Here is a 25,623-nt window from a genome sequence, read left to right as displayed (position 1 = left end):
TCAATTATAAAACTGAAAAACAATTCAACAATCAAGCAGAACAATAAAAACAAGCATTTGCTTAGAATAAAAAGATTCAAAACTAGCCCTTTATTTTGTAATTTGCTCCAAGCTCTAAGCACATCAATGTAAAAGACTTCACTTTTACATACCCCTCGAAAATAATGTATAAACGTCAGAAAAATCAAGTATATCTAATGATTTATCCTCCCTCTCTTTTTTTTTACTTTCATAATTAATAAAACTGTGTGTGTGTGTGCCTGTGTACTTTTTTTTTTTCTTGCTTCTACAGAAATTACATTTTAAATAGGTTCAAATGATTATTTTAAAAACATTCAATTATAAACAGTTAAAAGAAAAACTCAAAAGATAAAATAAATCAAAGAATCAAGATCGCACAACATATTTTTATAAATGCATGATTAAAATAAGATCACTGAACCGGAGATCAAATACCTGGATAGAAAGAGCATGGATGTGGGTTTTAAGCTCCTCTTGTAGAACATCATTCACAAGACGGTGTCGCTAAAATAGCAAAATGAAAAAATTCATGATCAAAATGACGTAAAGAATTGACTAGTCTAATTTATTTTAGACCATAAAAGACAGAGTTGAGGATAGATGATACATTCTAAACTTCTAAATATTGAGATAACAGACACAAAATAATTTAATTGAACTTGACAGAAATTACTTGAAAAAACAATTATGACACTTAACTACTCCATCCAAACAGATTTAATTTTACAAATGTAGGTCTATGTTTCGGTACATCATAAAACATTTACTTTTTTACATCTTAAATATGCTTCTTATCTCACCTTATGCACTTATTCATTGACATTATTACATTTTTAAGGAAAAAATTGCAGCATCTGTCACACTGTTAGAAGAAGAAAAAAAAAGTTCTGGAAAGAAAACTTGAATGTGTTCATCGTCTTCCTCAAAGTTTTAAAGCTGAAAAACCTCACCCAAGCGAACTCTTGAAGGATTAAATTGAAAATATGATAGAATGGTTCCATTCTACTTGTATCATTCACTTGCTTCTAGAGAATACCAAAGAAGATGATGAAAATTAGAAATTAGGAACATTTAGGGCATAGAAAATGGTGCTCAGAAAAGGATTGGATGCGCTGCAATTTATCACCGTTATGAGAAAATAATGATAGTAGTGCATCTAGATTGACCACCATTTCGGTTTTTCTTGAACTACGTAGTGATTGTACCTTGGGACAGTCAAACACATTGTACTTTAAGACACGTCCAAAGGTAGAACATATGAATGGTTCTTAATAATTAAGATATGTTTAGGAACATGGAAAAATGTTCTAATCTGATGCAGTCTTTTAAGCACACATTTCATGCTAGATAATAATTCAATATTCATGATTTATTTAATTACAATGAAAAAAATATACTTTTTGTTTTTTGGTGCAAAATTGGTTCAAGTACATTGCTGTTTTTAGAATCATGAAGTTTTCCATAGTACAACAGGATGTATCTCAAGCTACAATAGGATGTCGGGACAATTTGGAACTCTTACTTTAAATGGCTGGCAATATTTTATTTTAAACTGTCTGAGTTTTAAAAACTATATTGCAGAGAAATATGTTGGGGTATTTTAATGTGACTTTCAGATTTTAAATTTGAATTAAATTATTGACCTTAAAAATAAAATATGAAAACTGTTCCATGGTACAACACTCTGTCCTACATCTAAGCAGTGCTTTAGCTGGGTGCGAAAGTTGTTTCAATATATAAAATTTGCTTTGTTATACTGAAAATATGTATGTTATTTGAGTGATTAATTTACCATTATCATTGTTACAAATGTACAATATAACAATATATTTTGAAAAAAAAAAGAGGGATTAAATTTTTTTACTTATAATGAATTAAATACAATGACCTCCGAGTTCAAATTTTCAAATTGCTGACATCAGAAGATTGTATCTCAATCAACGGAAGCTATTAAATCGCACAGCTGTAGTGGAAACTGTCAAACTACAAAAGCACAAATCGGCAAAACAAACTAACTGCCTAAATAGGTTCCTAGGTCACTCGACTGAGAAAAAAATGTAAACAAAGTGTGCACACATAAAAAATTTTGGTGAAAGCTACACAATACCACAAATATTTCTTTCCAACTAATTCACTGCATTTAAGAGTAACACGTAAAGTAACTACAGCAGCTACATATAATAAAATAAGATGTTTGTCCGTGTGTGTGTGGCGCGTACTTCCTGAGAAAACGGTAAGACATAGAAAGATGAAATTTGGTATACAGGTGCAATTTTCGCCAAAGATGTGCACCTCGGGCTTGGATTTTTGATATTTTAATTAGAAAAAAATTATTTAATGTTTTATGTGTGTGTGTTTTTTTTTTTTTTTTTTTTTTTTTTTTTTTTTTTTGCACTTTTTAGTCCTTTTTACTTCACAGACCCCAAACAAATCAAACCAGACAAATATTTTTTTGTACCATAGTGTAGGAAATTTAATTTTAAATATGACGAATGAAAAAATTTCAAAAATAAAGCAATTTTTGTATATTTTATGAATTTTTGAAGAAACCTTTATTTTGCATTTTTTCCTGGGTTTAGTTTTTTTGAAACCCATCCTGTGAAAAGTATAGAACCCTGAACTCTAAAATTTTTGCTTGTAAAAATATTTCGCTCCCTTCAGAAGAAAAAAGTTTTTAAAAATACGCAATAGTTTTTTTTTTTTTACAAATTTTTTAATGCAGAACACAACTCGAGTTGTACGCTTGCCAGCTGAGTTCCGAACTTATCTTATGACGTCAGATCACATGATCAAACTGAAATCGTTTGCTTTTTCTTTACTTTTTTTTTACGTACAGGGATTTCATTTCTTTATTTTTCCAAAAAAAAATTTCTTGACGTTGGGCTATATTTTAGGTCAAATATTTGTGTGCATTTTACTTCAACAAAAGCATTGGTAAATGGACAGTAAGAAATAATTTCTTAAATAATGGGTCTGTCTTCAACAGGGGGTCAATAGCCCCCTCCACCACCACAACAAGAGCTTTGTGTCATTTTCCGACAAAATTGACATTGAGAGTCCATCCTCCTCCTCCTTTAGAAAAATTCCAAAGGACGGAACTGGAGACAGATTAGAAATTATTTTATTCAAATATTGATATAGATAGATATAGATTGATTAATATCGCCACCAATTTTATTTAAGCAGCCGCCTAAGGCGGCAACCCTCGCATAAAAAAGCGAATGATAAGTAAGCCAAACAGCCGTCGTAGGCGGCTGTTTGCATAAAAGGCGAATGGTGTAAAAAGGCGAACCAGCTGGTCGCCACAGGTGGCTAGTGTTCAATAAGTAAACATACCTGAACTAATTTCTTGTCATTGAATAAAGGTGATACCACAATAACTCTTATGTGAGAAGCTGACCCTGAAAGAGAACATTTCAGAATACATTAATGGTGCACATGAAATTTTAATTCAAAATGCTAAAGATTGCATGTTTCTGTTTAAGGTACGTCACTTGGTTTGGAGACTTGTTTACTTTCTACCTTGGCGACAACAGAAAAATTGGTTTAAGTAATTGGGGATGCATGCACGACCCTAGAACTTAGGAATTAAAGTTGTTCAATGTCGCCAACTGCGAAAATTTTGGTAGCTGACTAATATAAAATAATTAAACTAAAAATTGCCAAAAGTAAAAAAATGTGTCTAGTGGCATACCTTCAACCTCATCACTGATGATATGGAAAGGCTAACATCCAGTTTCAAGACAGAACTGGTGGAATCTACTAGTTTTCAGGGTTAGTAGTTCGTTACGGATGTGCGTTTCTGCCTCTTAATTATTTAGGAGCAGTTTTGTATATGAGACATTTTTTTATTAATCTGAACTATATTCGATCTACATCCTCACTACAAAATTAATTGATATATTATTTACAACATAACTCAGAGCTTATGATTTTGCTTTCACTCTTCCGAACGAAATGAACATTTTATTTTCTTTTTGTTGTTTCCCCTTATTTTCAACTTAAAGCCAAAGAAACATCATAAAACATGTGCACAAAAATTCAATTGATATATTCTCTTCTCCACCGCTAGATTCATCAAAATGGAATTGTCTTAACTTGGTCACTTGACTGATTCCAGGACATTCGTGGACTACTTTTAACAGAAAACAGATTGATCCAGGTTTTTATCATTAGGTCTGCATTGTGAGAAAAAAAGAAATGTGTGATTTTTTTTTCTTTTAATTTGAAAAAAAGAACTTTTTTGGACTTTTTTACTGATATTCTGCTTGTAGACAAAACTGACCGAGTGTAAAAGTGATGAAAAAACTTTTTACAGACGAAATTTTGTGAAAGGTCAAATTTTAAGATAGGAAATTTTGTGAAGTGAAGGCTTTTACAGTATAGAATTTTGTGAAGAAGTCACAAAGCAGACCCAATTTGCATCTAAATCAACCCCTGGAAAAGTACACTAGAATTTTTTATTATTAATTTTATCATTTGACCATGAATGAAAAAGAGATCGTAAAATGTTTTTCTCTTTGGTTAAAGCAAGTATGGAGATCGTATAGAAAAACTAAATAAAATTTTAAAATTTCAAATACACTAGGGTAACAGCACCAGTAACAGACATGCTTAAGACATTGTTTTCGACTAACTCAATTTTCTGAGCCTTGTAATGTATTTAGACTTTTTAAACTATTTTTCTCTCATGCAACTACATCTCATTTAACGTTTGGCTGCTTCTGAATCCTCTGAATCAGTTAATTCTATTTTTATTTGCTCAATTTCGAAAAAAGGTCTGGCCACCAGTAAAAGACACCGAAAATTCTGATGACACCCAATAACAGATAGGTTGGGGAAAGGATGAGTAATGGGCAAAATTCCTTTTTTCTCTTCAAAATGTGCAAAAGTTCTTTATTTTTAGAACTAAAGCCTTATCAAATTTAAATGAACATAAAACACCAGCTGACATCGTGGTGGCTATTCATAACCTTTCACCACTGCCTTGTAAATACCAACTGGCTCATTAAATTCACTCCGATAACACTAGATGGTTGCATGATATTCATGGGCTACAGCAACATTAGTTTTAGGAGCCTAAAATTCTCATTAATCCAAACTTATAGCAGTCTGTTACTGAACCCTTGCCTGTTACTGGTACTGTTACCCTACTTATATTTGAAGCATTTAGTATCAAAACTGGCTAAATCTATTTTTTAAAATATCACCCGATAGACAAAAACATTTCACACTCTGCCTTTTCTTAAGGTTTTATTTTTCTCTTCGAATAACATTCAGAGAATGATTTCATTTTTGCTTTCTGTTTTAAATGAGTAGTATATTGTCTAGTTATTTACAGATTTAAATAATTTAGATTGATCTGGTTTTAAGTAAATGAGCCTTATTTTATATTTTAAATTTCCATTTGAACTCCAACTAAATTCATGAGGTTTCTTACATTTATTTTATGTGCAATCAAAAATGATTTATCATAATAATGTCGATACAGAGGGTATATAGTAAAACCATGGATTGAAATAGTTTTAAAATTGATTATTGCTTTGTGTCTTGATAGTATAGACAAGCAGTCGGCAGCCCCACAATCACAATTAATCGGTCGATCTCAAGCCCAATTTCAGTTGATCATGGCAATATTTTGGACTTGGTTTTCAGAGTACCATTGATAAACATTATTTTCTGGAACAAAATTAAGTTCAAGCAAGGCGATAAAGTCTGATTTGTAAGGTCTTAGTCTATAATCCCTGGAGTCTGTCCTTTTTTCATGTCGAAATTGATAGTTAATTGAAAACTTTACAAGCTTTTGATATTCACTGGGATATTTACAGTCATTATTCTATCAATTTTAAAACAAGCAATATACTAGTTTGAAAATAATTTGATGTGAGTCAATAGTGCTCATATAACATTATTTTAGCAATTTAAAGCAACTATTTAATAAATATCAAAGTATATTTCAATAAGAGTTAACCTACAATTTGTAGTCAGTAGTCTCTACTTTACCGTGAGTGCAAAACAGCCGTTTAAGTCTATTGTGTATTCACTTCCTTCCTCCCAACCAGTCGATCTTTGCGTTCACCAAACTTAGAAAGTCAATTTAGGTTGCCTACCGCTAGTATAGACAAAGAATTTATAATGTTGAAAAAAAGTAAAGAAAAAGAAGTTGTAGTAAAATTATGAAAAGAAAAAAAGCTATTTCTGAAAATTCATGAATTGAGCTGGTCTGGTACTAAATGCCGTATTTCTCCATGAAAAACAATCACAAATGTTGAGATAAAAGGCAGAAAAAACTTTTTAATGTCATCTAATTCATAAATGACAGGGCTAAGGTACAAAAAACATTACAGTGAACAAACTTTTAGTACTAAAGAAATGAAGGCGTATGTCGTGATCTAAAACAAGTCATAAAGAATGAACAAAAATACAACAGTCATAATCTGCAAACTATGCTCCTGTGCTATGCACAAAATTCATATCTACACTTCTTATCAAAAACAAGTTATAGTCATCAAGTGGTTCTTTGTCACATATTTCAACTAAATATAATGTTTTATGGTCATTTCTCAATAGGAAATATACATATTTTTTAATCTGGAAAAGTTGCATCTGAATCAAATACATGGAGGCCCAAAACATCAAATAGCAATTTCTCATTTTGAACTAAACTGCAGATACAGTTTTTGCACTTAGCACAACATGTATGTGAGACTAGCAAATACTACTATTATATAGAGCAGATTTAAGCAAACTTAGCTTTATCAATGTCTGTTTTAAAAAGCTTTTCAGCAACAAATAAATCTTTGCAGGGCCGGATTTAGGGGAGGGCAGGCGGGGCTACTGTCCCGGGGCCTCCACAACAAAGGGACCCTCACAATAAAATTTTTACAAAATATCCTAACTTTCACGTGTCGAAAATATCGGATATATACATATATATCAAAATCTTCGAATATATATCAAAGTATCGGATATTTTCGGAAATATGATGATCTTTTCGAACCCTGATTAGGGGCCTCCACTCCTTCATTGCCCCGGGGCCTCCACACTTCCAAATCCGGCCCTGAATCTTTGTTTAAAACACAAAAAGGATTGTTAAACTTACCTTTAGGAACATTATGACCTCCACTTTCATTTATAACATCTAAATACTGAGGCTGCAAAATATAAACGTTACATTATGTTTTGGAAGTAACATAAATGTTTGAACGGTTTGAAAAGTATAAGTTTGATTCAAATCTTGATGAATTAAACATTTTTCAGTCATGTTTAAAAATAAGTCTAAAACAAAAAAAAATGAGGTATTAAAAAAATGAACACTAAATACTTTTCCAGACTAAGTTCAAATTTAAAAACTATTTTCATCAAGACATGTAAACAATGTAACATAGTTTATTTCATATTTTTAAAAAAAAAATTTGAAAATACAAATTAAATGAGCATTGTTTATTTAGCACTTAGTTAATTATATTCATCAGGTGTAAATTTCAATAATTTATACAAAATAATACATTATGCAGCACACATAGTTTAGTTGCCATACTAGACAATGTAAGTGGGAAAGTGGTGGGCTGTAGCGAAAAAACTTGCTGAGTTTAATGAGAAGTTGTAACTGATGTAAAAAGAGAAAGAAAACGAAAGTGTAAAGTAGATAAACAAAAAAAATAGCATATAGAACGTAAAGATACTGTAGCACACACAAGTGGATGCTGAGGTATCTAGCAACTTTGCTATTAGGGCTGGGCAATGAAGGAATTTCTACATTGTGATGCATCTCTAAGCTTACATCGCAATGTTGCAATTAATGTACAATACTGTGCATTTGTACATTTCTTTATTTATACTTTTCCCATGGCAACGCTTCTAGGATTTCAGTTTTATACTGTGTCAACAAAGGGCGTCCATATGGGAGGGCAAGTGGGGGCACAAGCCCCCCCCCCCCCATTAGATATTAGAACTTTCTTGCTTTTAGTAATTTTTCTTTGCAAACATGTAAAAACATTTCTTTGCCAGCCATTAATGAAAAAGTTATTAAAAATGTCCAATTGTAATAACTCTAATTTGTTCTAAAATCGGTTTCTATAAGAAAAAACTGCTAAACCATGAGGAAAATATCTGAGCTCACCCCCCTTACAATTTTGTATATGGGTGCCTATGCAGTCCTCTTACCAGCAAACAAGAGATGCATTATGATGCAAGGTTTTATTTATTTTTGCAAACCTGCAAGAAATTGTTGAAAAAAAGTAAACAGCAATGAGAAAGTATAAGATAGCAATAAATATTACAGACATATGTTTTGGATTACAATGAACCTATTTTTTAAATGTATAAATACGTGAGTTTATGGAAGCAATCTCTCCTTGTATTTAAAAAGGGGTTTCTTGAAACACCAAAGTACGTGTATGCAATCTTAATTGCTATTTTACGCTAAAAACCTTTTCTTTTTATACAGTGGCTCCCAAAAGTCTTCGTACACCTACGACTTTCAACGAAATAGTCCCAAATCAAATTCGAATTAATATTTCGGAATAGGTATTTAATTATAAGATCTATGATCAATTTTTAACAAAACTACATGAAAAGTTTTTAAAAAATATTAAAACTTAATTTTTTAAAAATCAAAAACCAAAAAGTGCCAGAAATTTTAATTTACAAAAGTCTTTGTACACTTTATAAAATGTCTATATATTACTGAATAATCTAGCTTTTGATTAAGTTATTAATTAGTAGAATATCATACAGTATTCATAACACCTTTTAAACGTCTGGGAATATATTTAATTTTTTTCTTTCTTTTTTTGAGTAATTTCTGAGTAAGTGTTCTACCACACTTCGAGTCTTACTGTTTCTAACTCTATTTTCGTAATCTAGCCTCCAGATATCTCTAAATACATTACATTAAGTTAAAATCTGGAGATTTAGGGGGTATTTTCTAAACTTTAGAACAATTTTCGTGGCACTAGACGCAAATGTTGAAAACCGTGTGCTTCTTATCGTAATCTTGATAAAAAACAAAGTTGTTTCAATAACCAAATTTTTGGCTAAGATTCAAAAAAAAAAAGTTTTAAAATATTTAAAGGAAGAGCATGATTCATTATTTCATCAAGAAATTACAAACTACCAAGTCCTGATGCTGATATGCACCCTCACACTAGAACACCTCCACCATCCTGATTAACTGATCCAAATAAGTTCTTAAGATTAAGTGCCTAATTTTTTCTTATACTTACAGTTATACAATTTAATCAAAAATGTTGAATTAATTCTTATCTGTAAGTAAGACATGATTCTAAAACGTTTTTAGCTTATTTATAATTGATTTTGCGATGAAAAGCGTAAGCTTTCTGTTTTTCAAACGACCAAGAAAATTTCTGCGGGAAGAGATCCCATTTAATCCAGCTAATCAGAGAACTTGGCGAACAACTTTAGGTGAAAATTAAATGTAATATGTTTCATTTAACTCTGCAGAAACGTTTACAGCACTCAAATGTGTATTTATCATAAATTTTTTAACTTTAAATCTCCGATCACGCTTTGTCAACTTTGCCGGTTGATCTTTTCTTATCTTGTTTTCGGTCTGATTCCTTTCTTTAAAGCATTTTATCAAGCACTTTACTATACAAACAAATAAATTAACTAATTTAGACATTTCAAACCAATTTACCACTACTGTGGGGAAAAAATTCAAATTTTGAATGGTGTTTGTGGTTTTTTACGAATACCAACCATTTTACACTAATAAGCACAATATTAAGGAATAAATAAACAAAAAATTAAAGCCAAATGACTTAAAAGGGTCAACACAATGCAAAAATATTAATAAAACGCATATGATAATTTTAATCATGAATTTATTCGAAAATATTTGTGTGTACGATGACTTTTGTGGCATGTTATTTATCTGTATCTTCGTTTTCTGACCCATTTCAAAAAGAAGATCCGTCAATATTTTGAAAAAACCAATAGGTTGTATTTAGAATGATAAAGGAATGATGTGAAAAAATATTGGACTTCATATTTGAATTCAGTTTCGAGTTATTTTGGTTTTACTAAAAAATTTCAAAGTGTACAAACATTTTTGGGAGCCACTGTATAAGGTATGATAAATGTAGGCTTGCAAGAGTCCAGGTTTTCAGACTAAATCCCGGTGTCCCGGCCGGTTTACTTCGCGTCCCGGAAAAAGATGAATTTGATTACAGATGACCGAAAAAGTTTAAAAATAATTAAGTGTGAAGGATTATTTAAAATAATAACTGTCATTTTGATACCTCAAAGCCAGACTGATGTAAGTCCAAATTTGCAATTTATTATTGCATTGTATGTAGAACCCTAGTCCACATCAAGCCATGCAAACGTAATTCAAAAAAAAAATATCCTCTGTAATTATTTACCAGTGTTAAAAGAGCGCACATCCTATCCTTTGCATGAGCCAGACAAGTGTTTTTCTGTTCTCCTGTAAATTAGCGATTATGGACTTACGTTAGTCTGGCTCTGAGGTACAGATTTGTAACATTGACCAGTAAAATTAATATCAGTTTAGCTTGTAAGGATTTTTAAAACAAGATTACAAACAAATAAGACTTTCAAAAACGTCCTTACCAACGCAAAGAAGACATAAATACTGTTCAAAATATTTATTTCTCATTGAAAGTCTTTCTTCGAATTAAAGTAACTTTAAAATATTAATCTGTAAGAAATGAAATGTTTGAATGTATCTGCTTGTGTCATGTATTATTTATTACCCCTGGTTTAGGCTCATAATTAGTAACCATTTATTCATTGAATTAAGAATGGTCAACTCTCTATAACTCTATAAACCGACCAGGGCCCTTTTGAATCCTTGCTACGCTGGGGGGGACGGGGGGGGGGGGACGGGTGTCCCGGTCGAACATGTCAGAAATCTGGCAAGCCTAGATATATGGTACATGTATCTATCAGTTATAGGTGAATGATTATAAGATAAACTTTGTGCGTCCATATATTTTCCACCAAGACCTTAAAAAATTTCATATGCCAGTGTCGGGAAAAGTGAAGGTCTTTGTTCACTTGGGATCTTCCACACAGATGTCTATATCTGGCAAGTATTGGGGTGTTTGAGAACTAATGAGAACAGCAAAGAATCAGCCTAACTGATGTATTTCCTGTCTCCAAAGTTCTTATATGCCATCCTTGTTTGGTTTATTGTTCAATTGTTTCGATACACTATTATGTTTCGGTTGGAACATAATAGTGTATAGATACATGACTAAATGCTATTGCTTTTGAATAAAATTATAAAAATGAGACAAAATTAAGTTTAAGTACCTGTAGTGCTTTAATGAGCTTCTGCTTGATGGCTTCAACAAAGCTCTGAAAATAAACAAATACATGAGTTAGTGGTTGTTTTTATGAAAGCATAATTCAAAAAAAAAAAAAAAAGGCATACCTCAGCATCACTTGAAAAATGAGCTCTGCTTCCCAAACTACTTAGTCTGCTCCATAAAGAATCTCTCAAATTTTGTGAGCCTGAAATTATTTGAACAAAACATTTCTTAACACAGTAAATTTAATACACTAACAGTGAAAAAAAAAACTATTGCAAGAATTATGTTACCGACAAATATTTCTTGATATATTGCGAGCTATAGTCCAGTTAATAGGTAGAAAAAAACGGGCTTGCCTTACAAAAAATGGGGTCAAAGATTTTATTTTTTAAATTTGTGTATACTAGAGCCAATATGGAAAAACCAAGTTATCCAACACGAAAGACCTCGAGAGAAGTTTTGGGGGCCGAAAACCCCCAAAAATTTGTGACTTTTGTAGTATTTTCAAAATATCTCAAAAATGGTTAAAATTACAAAAAAAATTCCAATGCAAATGTTAAAGGGGATTAAATTTCCTTCAACTTTTGTCATTACAACATTTTTGTAGCATGAAAAGCAAGCGAGTTACAGCTTCTTGAAAGTCACACTTTTTCTGAACCCCCAGCGAAGTGCGTGAAAGCGCATCGGATAACGGAGGAAAAAAGGAGAAACACCGGCAGTCTGACCTTGGAAATCATTTGTCTTTCACAGTTGAGGGTAAATGCCTCCGTTCCCTTTAACTTAAACAAAACACTCCCATTCCATCCCCCCCTCTTTTTTTTTCTCCAAATGAGATGAATCGACTCAATAGCTACTCATGTTGGTCACTTCAGGGTTTGAGCGAGAGTATGTTTTATCAATTTGTGTGTTCTGTATTACAATTTTTTTCTCTAGAAATGATTACGCCTGACCAAGATGTTTTTTTTTAATTGTTATAATTATTATTTGCGAAATCAGTTTGCATGAATGCGAAATAAAGATTGTGAAGGAGAAGGGAATAGAAAATCTTCAAAGATGCAGCGCAAAACGGCAAAAGGAAGAACATCAGCGTTTTTTGAAGTTCTTAAAAGAAGTGACAATTCACACTGCCTGTCACAAATGCTATATCAATGAGCAATCAATCTCTTCCCTTGAAGTAATGGTTGAACCTAACATGTTAACTAAATTCCTCAAGAAAGATTACTGGCAAATTATAACAACAAGAATTGTCTTATTCAACTTCTTCAGACATATTTCGAAGAGTGGCATTGAAGTCAGGCAGACTCAAGATGATGCCGACTTACTTACTGCTCTTTCAAAGGCAAAAGAAATTGAAAAGGTTGTTATAGTGGGCGAGAGGATATAGATCTGTTGGTGCTGATGACAGCTTTAGGACATCCTTTCAGCAACTTGTTCTTTTTAAAACCTGGAAGAGGGAATGCTTGTGATTTGTTTTTTTCCCCACTATATCTTTTAAGTTTGACCCCAGCAATATTCTTTTCATCCATGCGTTTAGTGGGTGTGATACGATTTCGGCAATCTTTGGCCAAAGCAAAATTAAGTTGTACAAAATAGTTTAAAAAAAAAAAACTCTTGAAATTAAGGAAGCTATTGAAGTATTTATGAACCCAATCTGTCATCATGATGCCTTAGCTGCAGCTGGAGAAAACATTTTACAAATATTATACACAGGTGACGTAAAGTATTTGAACCTATCTTTGGATACTTTGCAATTTAATCTTTTTATGAAACAAGTATACAGGGCTAAGATAAATCTTGCAGGGCTACCTCCAATGTGCGGGGAGAGGGGGAGGATGCTGGACGTTATCACTCATATTGGTTCTACCACCAAATTCAAAGTTGGTTGGGCAACATAATTGAACCAGAGAAATGGGGTTGGGAACGCAGAAAGCAAGGTCTAATGCATGTTGACACGAAAAGAGATTCAGTTACTCAGAATCTTTTGAAGATTGTGCCTTGTACCTGCAAGAAAAATTGTACTGGAGCCTGTTCTTGTCACAAGGCAGGTTTAAAATGCTCCAGCACGTGCAAACACTGCAGTGGCACAAATTGTGAAAATGTTGCAGAAATTTCATCTTTGGATGAGACTGCTGAAGAAGATGATTTGTTCCAGGAGCTTTTGGAATTATTGCAACAAGGAGATGAACAATTAAAGGACCACAGCTTCTTTCTACCCCCTACAGATTCTGAACCGGGAGAACCTGGACCTTCAAAACGGCTTCGAAGAAGATACACAGCGTATTCTGTTGTCCTTTCTCTATTTGCTTTAAGGTCGAAAGAATCTCTCTGTAATTTAGATCTGTATTATTCTGTCTGTAATTAATCTGTATCAAGCTTCTACATCTTGATTTTCATTTTGAAAGGTAATTCTTTTGGGTTTTTCATGCCTCAAAAAGTCAGTTTCTGCAGAATTTTTTCAAAATGTTCATTACGTATTACTATTGTACCTTTATTTACGCATTATTATATCTATTGTTTGCTTATTATCACCCTAATATTTATTCATTCACATTTATATTCGAATATTGCATTTTCGCTTGTAATAGAATAGATGGTACGAATTATGTGCTTTAAATGAATGAGAAGATTATGTAATTCAATTACAAACTGCAATATAAATCATATGTTATTGGAGACTGACTGAAGACTACCTCTGTCAGACTAGAAATATTAGTTCGTGAGCGGTGGGGGAGGGTTTATTATTATTATTGTATCAGAGCATAGGATGCATGACTGTGTTGATTTTGATTATTTGCTTATTAGCTGCCTAATATTCATTCCTTCACATTAATATTTAAAAATCGCATCTCTGTTTGCAATAATTAGACTAGAATGTACGAATTATATCCCTCAAATGAACGTATATATTGTGTAATCCAGTGACAAACAGCAATATATCATCTATTATTGGAGTCTGATGAAGACTACCTCTGTCAGATCAGAAAAGTTAGTTCGTGAGCAGTGGGGAAGGGGTTTTTTTTATTATTGCATCGTCGTATGTGCTTTAAATGAATGTGTATATATGTATTTCAGTTTCATAATACATCGTTTGTTTTTGGAGTCTAGTGGGAACTAATCTGTCAGCCAGAATTGCTACTCTGTGTCCAGCAGGGGGGGGGGGGGGAGCAAGAAACTCAAACTACTCTAACGCAGTGGCGGATCATGGGATTGTGAGGCCCCAGGCGCAACCTGATCCGGAGGCCCTTGACAAAACAAAATTGATATAGTTTACTAATATAAACAATGCAGAAAATCATAATTTTTTTTTTTTTTTTTTTTTTTTTGTTCTTTGAATCAACAAGATTTGAAGGGGAAGGAGGTAGTTACATACTTATTTAAAAGGGAAAAAACGACATTTCTGACAAAGAAAAAAAACATTAGTGAAAAATTTTGCCTTTCTATATTTTTGCGTAATTTAGCCAGTGCAGGGGAGGAGATCAAAGCTCCAGTCTCCGGCATCTAGCAAAATCCCAGCTTTTTCACGCTGTTTTTCAATGCAAGTGTAATTCAGTGGCGCAACTAGAAAAAAATTTTTAGAGGGGGGGAGGCACTTTTACAAAAAAAAAGGAAAGAAAAAGAAAAAAAAACCTTTGATTTGATGGAAAAGGGAGGTCTGGGGGCTCTCCCCCAGAAAAATTTTGAAACATGTAGTTTTCAAAACACATTTTAAGACTTTCTTTGCTATTGTTAGGGGGCAAAAATGTGCAGGGGACTTCAAAAATAATAGTTTCAAGTATAAATTTGTAATACTGTAAAAGCATTAATTTTAGCGAGTGGTAATTTTCACGAAAATAAATATGTTAGTGACTTCGTCTTGTTTTAAGGAAGAACATTTAGCAACTTTTAATAAGTTTACTATTCCTTTTGTTTTATTTATTTTATTTTATTTTTACATTTTGAAAGGAGTTTTTAAAAAAATATTAAAAGCGGTGGTGCGGCGAGGAGGAGTTCGTACTAATCTACAGGTTCATGCCAGCTCATTTCAAGCATAGTCATGTTTAATTACTACTTGCTAGACCATCACCAGTAAGAGTACCTCATATTTAACTAAATAGAATCTGAAAAATATCATTATTTCTTAAGTCAAATTTTATTCAAAAATTCATAAAAATATGATCCCATTGAGATCCAACTTGAAATTTTGCACAAACGAAGATAAAATACACAAATATTTTGAGATTAAAAAAAAAAAAAAAATCATTATGTTTTCTGAAAAATTTAAATTTCACTTTTTAAAAATGAAATTTTTTATAAAATTAATCGTTGCATATCATATTAAACAGCAACTCATGTACTTTAAAATGTTTTTTACCAAATCTTTTTTATCTATATTTGGTGCTGAGTTATCGTCCATTTTATGTTCAAGCATTCATAAAAAAAAGGTTTTTCTAAAAATCTGAGTCTTATAAATAAAAATTTAAAAAAATAAAAGAGATAAAAATTTGAACTTTTGATTACCTTGAAGAATACAATCGATGAGCCAAATTTCAAAGAAATACAAAAATGTGGGGAAAATTTTCTCAAATTTTGGATCACACTGCACAAGGAATGACCCTGCTCTCTTCTCAGAAATACGCTCTTTAAATATTTCCAGAATAATTTCCTTCATTTGAGATTTTTTTTTTTTTTTGTTCATTTCTAATTATTTCTGGAAAATGAAAAAAAAAAAAAAAAAACTTAAAATTTGTGAATCTAAGTTTAACTCGGTATCAGTTTAACCAAAGCAACACAATTACGTCAGCTCAGAAACGAAGAAAAAACAGTTACGAATATAAGCAACTTCTGTTACGTAAATTCATGTCTTCTAATCAAGGAACACTGTATCTTGGTTAATATGATATACAAACACCTTACGCAACAATTGAAAAGAAATAATAAAAATTTACTTCACTATTTTTTATGGATAACTCGCTAAGCAAAAAAAAAAAAAAAAAAAAAAAAAACGGGTTTCCCTGCTTACATAGGCAGGGCGAATAGTTTATATCGATAGCAGGAAAAATTCCGGCATCGTAAAAAATGATGCGTAGGAGCAGTGCATCAAAAAGAAATACGCTTCGGCTCTTTCAAAACTATTCTGTTTTTAAACTTATAACTAAACTGCTAACTAAGGCACTACAAAAAAAAAAAAGGGGGGGAGGGAGTTTGATTGCTCACCTAAATTCCAGTCTTTTTTTTTTATAAGGGAAAAGGCTGCTTTTCCCATTAAACTAGAAAGAGGTTAAACATTGTGACAAGACAACAAGATAACTCTAAACTGATTGGATTGAAATGTACGAGTATAAAGAGAGGAAAACGGCAGTCGCGGTCATTTTCCCAAGGTCAAAACCCCCTGGTTTTGTCATACATTAGAATACTGACGTGAAACTGGAGCAATGGTAATGCTTCTGCTTCCCCATTAGTTTACAGCCTTAAGCCCTTTGTTACGTCTTATCTTAACACCCCCACTTTCCTGGGGACTTGTTGAACAAAGAAGTGCGAGTTCTCGGATCTACCCCTCCCGCAATAATAAAACCGTGCAAGTGCAGGGCCTAAGTTGCCCAGAAGGAGCTGAATTCGCTGAAGGTCAAAGATTCGTTTGTGTTGTTCCCCTGACTTTTCTCTCTCGATTTACAGAAACTTTTCTTTTATCCAGACAACCGAGAACTGAATTCATCAAAGAAGTTCAAATTAGAATATATAATTTGAAAAGTAAAACAACTAAATTTTTCTGAATATTTTCCAAACAGAAAATATTAAGGGGTCTAAGGACCTTTAAACTTCAAAATTTTCGATTTTCTGGAAAAAATATATGTTATGCACAGTTTAATTCTGAACAATTTGATACCTTATTTATTACTATACGCCAAAAACTCTTCGAGGTATTGTAAAAATGCCTAAACTTTCCCCATAGAGATTTATGTTAACAGTAGCTGTTTTAGCCTCTTTTTCTCAGGTGCCTGTTTCTTCGGTTTTCTCGTTTTGCGCGCATGATATCTCAGAAAGTTTTTTATATATGTCCATAAAACTTTTAATGTATGTTTATCTTGTTTATATTTATAACCTGAACCTAAATTTATTTATTTTTTTAAATTATTTATTTATTTTTTTTTTTGAAATTTGGTAAGTTAATATCGAAAATTTCCAAAATTTTGGGTAAAAAAATATTTATTTTTAAATATTTTTTTACCCAATATTTATTATTACCCAATATTTATTATATTTTACCCCCAATTTATATTAACTTTAATTTTTTAGTTGAAATTTAGGTTCAGATCGTTAAGATGTATCAGACAAACATGCATGAAAAGTTTTACGGAGATATCTAAGAAACCTTGTGAAATATCATGCGCGCAAAACGAGAAAACCGAAGAAATCGGCACCTGAGAAAAAGAGGCTTTTAAACAGCTGCTGTTAACATAAATCTCTACGGGGAAAGTTTACGCATTTTTACAATAACTCGAAAAGTTTTTGGCGTATGGTAATAAATAAGGTATCAAATTGTTCAGAATAAAATTATGCATAACATATTTTTTCCAGAAAATCGAAAATTCTGAAGATTAAAGGTCCTTAGACCCCTTAAGGGAACGAAAAAAAGTAATACATAATTTAGGAAACTTAGAATCCGACTTTCTTTTGGCTCCCCCTGATTTGACGCTCCGCGCAATCCACCTTGACCACCCATTTCGCTGAACCTGCATTTGACATCAGCAGAAGCAGTTACGGTACAATAAGTTAAAGAAAAGACACTTCTCGCTTGATTATAGAGCACGAAATATGCTGCTTGTTTTGATAAAGCATTCCGGAGGAAAGTAACAAATATATTTTGAAACTTTGAACCTCGTAATACAAAAAAAAAAAAAAAAAACATACTTTTTTTTAATATCCAAATTTTCTCTCCTGGAAAAATCCAAACGAAAGAACTGGGATCTGGGGCCACTTTTTAGACGCTGGGGCCCTATTGGGAGCAATCAGCCCGCGCCTAAAATCCGTGACTATCTGTCAATTTCCATGAGTTTTGAGCATTTTCCTCTCAAAATTATGACTCTCGATGGCAAATCCTCAGAACAAAAAATTTTGGTTCTCGGGATGTGACACTTGGTGGCTCCGAGGCCCCCTGCTTTGCTGGAGGCCCCAGCACGCGCCTCATGCGCCTATGCGATGATCCGCCACTGCTCTAACGGTCAATAAACTCTCTGAAACTAAAGTTTCTATTCAAGTTTTAATAGTTATGACGCCTTGCTTTCGGTGCGAAAGCTTTTTTTTTTTCGGAGTGGAGGAAAACTGCCTATTTTCAAAGAGCTATAGCAAGCTTGTTATTTGTGCTACAAAAAAGTTGTAAATGCAAAAGTTGTAGGAAATTTTATGTTCTTTAAACTTTACATTTAAAACTTTTTTCTAAGTTGAACCATTTCGGAGATATTTTGGAAAAAACAAAAAAAGTCATACATTTTTGTGGTTTTTCGGCCCCCAAAAGTTCTCCCGGGGTCTTTCGTGTTGGATAACTTGGTTTTTCCATGTCTGCACCAATATGTACAAATTAAAAAAATAAAATCTTTGACCCCATTTTTTGCAAGGTAAAATGTATCTATTGACTGGACTACTATGTCCTACATTAATTTTGAAGACATCGAGGTCCAGTAAAACCTGTAAAGTTACCACCCTTGTAAGTTGACCACCTGCCTATGTTGACCACGTCTGTAGGGAACAGAATTAGTCCTATCTTATATAATGAAGGAAAACCACTGTAACTTGACCACCTCTCTATCTTGACCATTAATGTACACCAAATTTGGTTTGGAGTATTGTAAAAGACCCTTTGTAAGTTGACCACTTTTTTTTTAATAAACAAATTAATTAATTTTATTATTATTTTTATTTTATATATATATTTTTTTTATAGCTTTCCAAGAATAATTTTAATGCTTTAATGCCAGACCAGCATTTTACCAACTAGATGAAACAGCAGCATAAAGCTTATGCTGCTCTGTATTCCTTAAATTTGTTTTTCTCATGTTGTTCCATTTGAGATAGCCTTTTGAAGTCTCTGTTCCAGGAAAAGAGGTATCAGTAGAAAATTACAAAGTTTTTTCTTCCAGTTGCAATATTTTGTAGCAACACTGGAATTGTGCTAAAGAGTAAAGTTACTTATTTCTGGTGCAAGGAAATAAGAAATAGGACAGTTTCAGCTGCCTTTATGAACTAGGCGAGTCCAGCTTGTTGCTCTTTGTGTCATAAGTTTTACATAAAATGGCTTCAAAAAGAAAGTTATTGAACATGAGATTGATAAAAAGTATGAAATATTAAAATTAATTGAAAAGAAAGAAAGCCAAGGAATACTAGCTGACACATATGGTTTTTCTGAAACTACAGTGTCTAGTATAGTAAAAAACGAGAGGGGAAAATATTTGAAAAACATTTTTAATTATTGTTTTAAAGTAATGTTAAACAATAAAAGTGAGTTGAAGTGGTTTTTGAAAGCATTTTTACATAGCAAATTAATGTATGGTATTTTTGTATTGTTTATGTTTTGGATGTTCTGTCGGGACATTTTTACTTTTCATACATCAAAATTTGAATAACTAAGCGTTTTTTTTTTGGCTGAAATAGTTATATTTTGGGCATGTTTTCTGCTTTAAACATCGCATATTGAATCGTTTTGCTCTTTTTAGAAGAGTAAGAGAATTGTTTTCGTTCGACGAAATGCATGTTGGAAAATAGCTTTTATTTCTATTGGTACATATTTCTTTGGTGAGCTGTGATAGTAATTTGTTAATTTAAGCATTTTAAATACCTACTAGTAATTTTTCTCTGTGTACAACAACTTTCTTGTTTCTGGTATTTTTGAAGCAAATATTCGTAATGTTTTTTGCTGTGGTTTTATGTTGTTTTATATATATTGTCTTCTGAAGTGCTTTGATCATGCTTTTTTATCTGAATTGTTCCTGTTGGCGCTAAAAAAGCATCGCTAAGAACGATGTATGACACATGTCGTCATCACTCAGGAAAAAGTCGCCAAGGGTGGGGTATATGACATTAGTTCCTTTCATACATTTTCTTTTCTTGCTCAGATTGCATTATCTATCGGGGATGCAAAAGGTGTGCAGGTGTAAGCGCAATTTTATGCCTACTCTAAGTGTTCTTGGACTTCTTTAATTATTTATTCTCTCTTGTCATTTTAATATGCCAGTGTTAAGATATTTTTACACTATCCATACCTTTAATATGGTACATAATCTATTTCAATAAATCTTAAGTAATCAAGCAAATTAGGTAGTATATAAAGTTTTGGTTTAAATATGCTTTTTGGACTATTTTGAAATGCAAAAGACTGAAAACGAATGATAATTAAAATAATAAAAGAGTTACTTGGATTTTTTTCCATGTAATTTTAGAAAAATTTAGTTGGTCTTCCATATATTTATGTACCTAATAGGAAAGCTTCATAGATTTAAAAAAAGAAAGAACAAAATAAAAACTATTTAAAAAACTTGCATTACCTTAAAAAATATAAGTTTCTAAATTTATTAAATCTGTAATTTATCTATAAAGCTTTGCTAGTTACTTTGCATTAATTAGATTTTACTCTTAGCAATAATATGTAAAATTTATGAACTTGGGGAAATTTATGAATTTGAGAAAACAATAAATTTTTTCAAAAGGAAAAAAATATTTTTGAAAAAAATCATATGGACTTTTTTTTAAAAAAAAGAAAAAAAAAACACTTGGTTTAAACCAAACAACCCTGATTAGTTATTTTAAAAAACTAAAGATTTTTTATACACCATAATGTTTTCATAATATAACACATTCATGTATCACTATCAAAACAGTTAGTACAATTTATCTATCTAGCAGGATGGGGACAGTGATTTTTGGATTCTTCGCTTTTAACTTCAGGGTACTGGCATCTCAGCAATGGCAGATTTACAGGTGTAAAAAGCCCATCGCTGTAAATTTAAACATATCATACACAATTGAAAACCTATCATAAAAGATTCTTGGACGTTCTCATAATCAATATCAGTTGCATTAAATTGACTTAAAAAATTATTTTATATATGTGATTCATTATTTTTATGCAATGATGTGGATGTCCAATAAAATAAATGTTCACCATTCCCCAGTGGCGGCTCCTGCCTTGAAAAGGTGAGGGGGCCAAATCATGGGTGCATGCACCCCCTCCCCCACCCCTGTCGGGTTTTGAAAAAAAAAAAATTATTATTCTTTTAACATTTAAATTTTCTCAAAATAGTTATTTGTGTTAAATTAAGTTAAATCCTTTCTAAACAAGGGACAAGCTACAAAATATAACTTATCTCACGTTTATACCCAGTACACTTTCTGGTTCTGCAGTATGTCTCCCCCTGCAGGACCAATAAGGGGCTGCAGGAGAGGCTTTTCATAATAAATAAATTTTAAAAAGCAATATTAATCTAATCTTTTTAATAGTAATATTATGTTTAATCTTTTAATATCTAATTATTTTGAATGAGTAAAATTAATTTTATTTTAAGCACGACCAATTTACAAAAGTGCAAAAATATTGGGAAAATATGTAAAAATTATAAATTAAAACCCTTTAACAAAGATGAAAATACCTCTCAGTATTCACTTTAAAATAAATTAGATAAAAATAGATAAGCTAAATTTTTAAAAAGGAAAAATAAATAAATTAAGAAACTAGGTAGTAAAAAAAATTCTGAGTGATTCTCATGCGAGTGCACATTTTTTCATATTACATGGGCCATATGTAGAATTTTTCTGCAGACAAAGAAAAAAAACATTAAACTCTTTATTTTCTTCAAATTATTAATATTCTAATATATATACATTTTCTGTAAAACTACATGAGCAGCAACTTAAAACAAGTAATAATTTCTGTGTAACAATGGGAAAAAAAATTTTGAATTAAAAAAACAATATTTTGACAATATATGCACTCATGTACACACAACACAACACATAGCAGTGGCGCAGCTAGAAAATAGTTTTTAGGGTGGAGAGGGGCACAATAGGAAAAAAAAATCTCATCAATTTGATTTGTTCATCAAATCTGTCAATGTTGAAACTTTTAGTAGTTTTAAAAACGCAATTTTAGACTGTCTTTTGGTGATGTTAGGGGAAAGAACAGTACAGAGGACTCCGGGGAAATTTGCAAAAATCAAAGCTTAAAATGCAGTTTTAGACCATATTTATTGACCTTATGCTAAGGGATGGAGCTTCGTGACTCTCGCCGATCTTTTTTTTGAAAAATAAATACAAACCAATTCCTCCTCCCCCCTCCAATTTTTCGAAATTGCAGTTCCGAAAAAGCAATTGTAGATAAACTTTCAAGATTTTTACGAAAGGGGGTACTGACGCTCTCCCCTGGAATTCTTTTCAAAATTGCAGTCCTAAAAACTTATGTGGTACTCTATAGTAATATGAGGAGCAGAGTTTGTAAAAAAAACGTTTTTTTTTTTTTCAAAAAAACCAAAAAACCGGTTTTTTTTTTTTTTGTTTAAACCAGGTTTTTTTAGTCTATACCGGTTTTTTTTTGCTTTAAATACTATTTGCGAGAAAAACAATTAATTTTTTGAAGGTAATTAAGGTTCCATGTAATTAACAGTTATTCAATAGTTACATTATACCTAATTTCTTGATTAATTAAAGAGATAAGAACAAAATCTTGTAACTAAATTAAATATTTAAAATAGCTTTCTGCGGGGAAATAATGATTGAAATGTTTGGCTTGATTAACCCTATGCATGTATATATAGACCCTTTATGATACAAAATACTTCAAGAAGTGGTTGTGATGCGGGTTAAGATAAAATATAACGAAGATCCAAGAAAAAAACTTTATAAAACCAACATAATATGAATAATTATCGAATAAAGGTAAAAGTTATATTTTTAAGCATAATCTTTTCAAAAGAACAATTTTCATATTTTTTATTTCTGATCTTACATAATGATGATTTTTATATACACAATGTGGCAAATATTGAAGTAAAGCAAAATGTACGACAGTACATGATTGAACAGTTAAAAAATTGATTGCTGTTGTATTGACAAAGTTTTAAAAAAAAGTGCTGCTCTATATTCAACTCCGTTCTTATTTTGGAAAGACTTGGAAAAGATATCGACTATCGCTAAAACAAAGAACCAAATCAAAAATACAAAAATTGGCGTAACATGGCTTAAATTACAGCTTATTTACTGGCATAGTACATGTTGCATCCAGCATTGAAGATTAAAAAATATTAAATGCAAACTCTTTAGAACAAATAAATGTGTAGCAAATTATATTTCAAGAAAAAAATTTTTTTGCCAAAAACGTTATATATTTGAAGCATAAACTTTTTTTTAAAAATTTGATTCAAAAAATATTGTGTTTGTTCACCTGCAGAGCAAATCTTAATTTTTAGGTGCAAACAATTAAATTAGACTGTTGATTACCTTACAAGTCAAAGTTAAAATTCCAGGAAAGTGCAAATAAATGGGCAAAAATGTCACACCCCTGCAACAGGAGTGAGCAATATTGTAAATTGAATCAACAATAAAAGATTCCATCCTTAGTAAATCTTACTAATCATGCAAATTAAGCATAATGATGGAAGTTGACTGAAATCTAATTTATGGCACATATATGAAATAAAAAATATATTGATATTTTTTTCGATTAAAGCTTGTAATACATTTTGAAGAAGCAACTTTGCAATTTTAGTATTTATCTCTGCAACTTAGCTAGGAACTTAGCATAAATGGAATTTTACATTTTTCAATATGTGTGGGAGAAAATCAATGTAAACGTGTAAAATGGATTTTTTTTTTTTTTTTTTGGCTTTAAAAAAAAAAAAAAACATTTTTTAAAAATACCGCATGTTTTTTTTTTAAACCAATTGGTTTAAACCAACATGGTTTAAACCAAACAACCCTGATGAGGAGCAGAGACTATTCCACTTAAGCTTTTCGGAAGTCGCTGTTTAAAAAAACCTATGTTTTGATGATATTAAAGGAAGGCGGTTTGGGGGACTTGCCTGAATCTTTAATGAAAATGAAGGCTTAAAAACGAGATAGTAGGACCATAATTGGTAACGTTAGGGACAGCAATCTCTTGAAACTAAAGCTCTGGAAAATCAATTTTAAGCAATTTTCAAATGCAATTGCGATGTTGTAAGGTATTCAGAGACTTTCCCTAGAAAGATTAAGAAATTGAGAATCTGGAAATAAAAGTTGAGCTGTTTCGTAATGTTTTTGGTGGGAGGGGGGGGGGGGAGAGGATTCTGAGAGACTTTTATTTTCAGAAAAACTCAAAAAATTAGAGAAAGAAATAATACGGGGCGGCGAGGGGGGGGGGGTCAACTAGCTGTAACTATTGACAATTTAAAATGCAAATTTTAAATTCCTTCTTAAAGGAAAAGTTGAGAATTTTAGGAGAAATCATTTCATTTCAGGTGGAAAATGCGACAAAGTAATATCAAAAAAATATATTATATTTCCTGGACACCCCCCTCCCCATTTCCCTCCCACATATATTCCTTTTTTTTTTTTTTAGTTTCAAGCACGCACGCACCAAAAAAAAAGGAAAATAAATAAAAAGTATGTAAATTATTGTCTGAAAAAAGTGAGGGGGCTCGCGCCCCCTCCCACGAACCGCCATTGCCATTCTCCAAAAAGGACGACACTGATTGATTTAACTTATGAATGTATTGATAAATTGATGTAACTTATGGATGTATTGATAAAACTTAGGTTTAATGCACAAAACAGTGCATAAATACAAACCGGAAAACTTTAAGTAGCGGCAAATATTCATATTACATATATTTAAGAAACAACCTTGATTTTTTTTTAAATATAAAACAGTTCAAAATCGAAATAAAGCAGTCAATTTAAACCTTCGTATGTAAACAAAACCAAACTCTATCAGCGTAGTTACAGTTACAGTTTAATCAATCAGTCTGGGTATGTTCGCAAAGATCTACCGGTTGCACATGTTGGTTGATTCGATGACGTCTTGAGATGTTATCATTGTTTATTTTTACTTCCTTTTACAAAAAAGGAAGTATTGTATTCGCGAAAAAATTTTCACTCCAAAATCGACCTTAATTTCCATTATTCTCACCCCCGAATGAATGTTGAGTTTTTTTTTTCTGCCCGATCACACGTGGATATATGCCTAGGAACGTACAGACACCCGAAATATCCATTTTGACAACCCCCGATTTAATAACAACGAATTTTCTCGTGACGTCCGTATGAACGTATGTATGTGCGTATGTATCTCGCATAACTCAAA

The 25,623-nt window shown here is 31.8% G+C and overlaps 1 protein-coding gene across 1 annotated transcript; it reads right to left on the bottom strand.

Moving 5' to 3' along the window:
• LOC129220746 (DNA-binding transcriptional regulator BolA-like) lies at positions 1-25,250 on the bottom strand. Its single transcript, XM_054855175.1, has 7 exons — positions 25,110-25,250; positions 11,444-11,523; positions 11,323-11,367; positions 7,124-7,175; positions 3,358-3,422; positions 457-525; positions 1-12 (listed from the first exon to the last, which is right to left on the bottom strand). The coding sequence occupies exons 1-7, from the start codon at positions 25,138-25,140 to the stop codon at positions 1-3; spliced, it is 354 nt and encodes a 117-aa protein (XP_054711150.1). The 5' UTR covers positions 25,141-25,250.
• Between the last annotated feature and the right edge of the window lie 373 nt (positions 25,251-25,623).

Source organism: Uloborus diversus, chromosome 4, assembly GCF_026930045.1.
Source record: "Uloborus diversus isolate 005 chromosome 4, Udiv.v.3.1, whole genome shotgun sequence".
Taxonomy (NCBI): Eukaryota; Metazoa; Arthropoda; class Arachnida; order Araneae; family Uloboridae; genus Uloborus; species Uloborus diversus.
This window is presented reverse-complemented; position numbering and strand designations above follow the sequence as displayed.